The sequence below is a fragment of the Gobius niger genome, assembly GCF_951799975.1.
Source record: "Gobius niger genome assembly, chromosome: 20".
Taxonomy (NCBI): domain Eukaryota; kingdom Metazoa; phylum Chordata; class Actinopteri; order Gobiiformes; family Gobiidae; genus Gobius; species Gobius niger.
Genome location: NC_136871.1, coordinates 3,021,591 through 3,024,588, shown reverse-complemented (window position 1 = coordinate 3,024,588; position 2,998 = coordinate 3,021,591). Strand labels below are relative to the sequence as shown.

Here is a 2,998-nt window from a genome sequence, read left to right as displayed (position 1 = left end):
AGTTTGACACCCCTGGTCTAGAACATAATCAGCTGCAGTTTCGTCCAATCCTCTGTTTTACGAAGTGTCTGTAAATCTTAAGAAATGAAATCTGTGCCAATTCTTTTCTCTGTTTGCAGCATTCAACTTCAAACTGTTTTCTGGTTTCCTTAAATGTATCTTAAGGAAATACACCAAATAAACCAATAAATAAATAAATCATTTTTTTTTGTACGCCTGGACTTCTGAAAGCTACGTTATGTGGTATTTATCAATCATTCAGAGACTTGTCTTTTTTCCAATGCTGGACACTCTCGCTGTAGTTTTTCTGTAAACTTTCAGCTGAACTTCTGCGGTAGCTTGAACATCTGCCGGACCCTGAGGTCTCTCTGCTCGTGTCTGCTCCTCCGAACTCTCCTTGTGTATTTATGCAGACAGACAGCCGCTGAATATTTCTGTACTGAGTAAATCTCTCTCTCTCTTTGGACATTAATCTGCAACACACATATATTATTTACAGAGAGGACACACAGGAAATAATGATCACATTACTAAAACATAGGCCAGGACCTCGCGTTGAAGTGTCCACCGGCTCACAGCGCTCAGACAGAAGCTAAACCAGGCGCTGAAATAGAGCACATTTATTAGTGTTGGACTCATCACCTTGATCATATTGTTACCCATTCACACTCTCATTCAGCAGGCACTGGAGGCAAAGTGTCTTGCCCTAGGACGCAACAACAGTGTGCACCTGCGGGATTCGACCAGCCAATCCGCCGATCAGGAGTCGATCCGCTCTTCTCTCAACCGTCGCCCTCACTTTTGTGCTCCAAATCCCACAATCCCAAACTCTAAAGGCATGTGAAAATATTACTCGCAAGATGAACATAAACTTAGTCACAAATTTATGAATGTTTTTGGAATGCTTAATCTTTATTGAAGTTTAAAAACCAGGACTGGTGTTTCGCCGCGTCGCTGTTTAGTCGAGCTCAACCGCATCCAACGGGTCTGAACCAATGTCCAACAGCATCAGCACGTCGCGGGACACCGTGTAGTCGGACATGTTGGGGAGTCCGGAGATGACGCAGCAGTTCAGAGCGCTCCTGAAGACGTCCATGTGATAGACCTCTGTCCAGATGTTGAGGAGGTGATCATAGGACTCCACGCTGAAGGTAGTTGTCACGCCGTTAAAGCCTCCGACGGCGAAGATGCGATCGTCCACCACCCCGATGCCACAGTTGCTGCGGGGATTGTGCATGGACGCCACCTCTTGCCAGGTGTCGTCGCCCGGGTTGTAGGTCTCGACGCTGCAGAGACGGACAGTTCCTTCAAATCCTCCGACAGCATAGATCTGACCCGCGTGTGCGACGACAGCGACGGCAGTGCGCGGGCTAGTCATCGGAGCGATCATCGTCCACCGGTTTGTTTCTGGGTCGTAGCACTCTGCCGTCTGAAGACACTCGGTGCCATTGAAGCCTCCGCAGATGTATATCTTGCCGTTGAGTGTGGCACAGTTGGCGTCGCTCCTCTGCTCGTTCATGGACGCGATCTGAGACCAGCGGTTGGCCTCCACATCGAAGACTTCGGCTGTGCTCAGTCGTGTTTGTCCGTTAAATCCGCCCATAGCGTAGATACGGTCCTGCAGCACCGTGGCGCTCACGTAGCAGCGCCGGTGGTACATCGGGGGCATCTCGTGCCAAGTGTGGGTAACCATGTCCAGACGCCGCATGCTGCTGAAATTCTCCACTCGGTCAAAGCCTCCAATGCAGTAGACAGAGCCTTTGAAGAACACAGAGCCGTGGTACGCTCGAGGCCTCTCCTGGTGATCAGTCACACTAACCCAGCGATCGATCCTGTAGTCATATGCCTCGATGATATTGGTCGGTTGGCCGCCGCTCCAACCACCGATAGCCAAGAGGATGGCTTCAGGAAGTCGGGGGCGGACCAGGGGGTTGCTGTAAAGCCTACTCTCAGCAACGTCACAGGCAGCCTGCATTGAGCTGCTCACAGTGGTCATGCAGTTATAGTTATTCTTCACCAGTGTGTTGGGGATGACTTTTGTCTGGATGTATTCAAGGGGCATCTGACAGAGACGCACCTTTGTCAACAGCTGAGGGAATTCGCCTTTGCGCTCCTCCAGGACATGGCTCCAGTGCAGAATTGCCTCGAACACTAAAGACTCATTGTTCACGTAGAGCTCGTCGGCCTCAATGATGCTGATCAGCTCTTGCACCGTGAGCTCCTGGAACTCCTCGCAGACGACGACCTCCTCGAAGTGGTTCATGATGTAACGCCAGGCCAGGGTCCTCGTCTCTGGCGAAATCACAAAATCAGAGAACCTCCAAATGCCAATGCAGTTGTCAGCGCACAACTGACCCCGCATGAACTGAAAGCACATTTGGACCAGGTCGACGAGATCGAGCATGTCTGCAGCCATCACTAAATCTTGCACGTTGTTCTCGGATATGGTGATGGATTCTGTGTAGATGTAGTCGAGCACAAGTGCCATGATTTCTGAAGATATCCCACCAATCCTGAACCTTTTGCTGCCGTTCTGGTTCCAGCGCATAAACCTGGCTCTGAAGACATTGCTGGAGCTGCTAAGAATAACTTTATGAACTGGAAATTTGTCCGTTTCGACTTCCAGCAAAGCGTCGCAGAAAATGCTTCGGCGACGCATCTTGTTCAACACTTTTTTATGTGTTTGAGGCAAAGACACTGGGCTACTCATTTTCGGGCGCTAGCGCAGAGTCGCAAGTGATGACGGCTTTAGGACGCAGGATCCTTGTTCGAAAGTGCAGGTGTGTACGCAGATGAAAGCGTTGTGTGTCTGGCTGTTGACCCATCCAGAGCTGAAATGATGTAAGTATGTATTCCATATGCAAATGAGAAGGTTCAGAATGAGCGTCGCTATGATGGAATGTTGCTATATGATGTCGCTATGATGGAATGTTGCTATATGATGTCGCTATGATGGAATGTTGCTATATGATGTCGCTATGATGGAATGTTGCTATAT

At 49.4% G+C, this 2,998-nt stretch overlaps 1 protein-coding gene across 1 annotated transcript; it reads right to left on the bottom strand.

The window, feature by feature from the left end:
- Positions 1 to 958: 958 nt before the first annotated feature.
- On the bottom strand, positions 959 to 2,659 carry LOC306979495 (kelch-like protein 10; the record flags this gene model as incomplete). Its single annotated transcript, XM_079578453.1, has 1 exon — positions 959 to 2,659. One exon carries the CDS (start codon positions 2,657 to 2,659, stop codon positions 959 to 961), a length of 1,701 nt encoding a protein of 566 aa, XP_079434579.1.
- Positions 2,660 to 2,998: the final 339 nt, after the last annotated feature.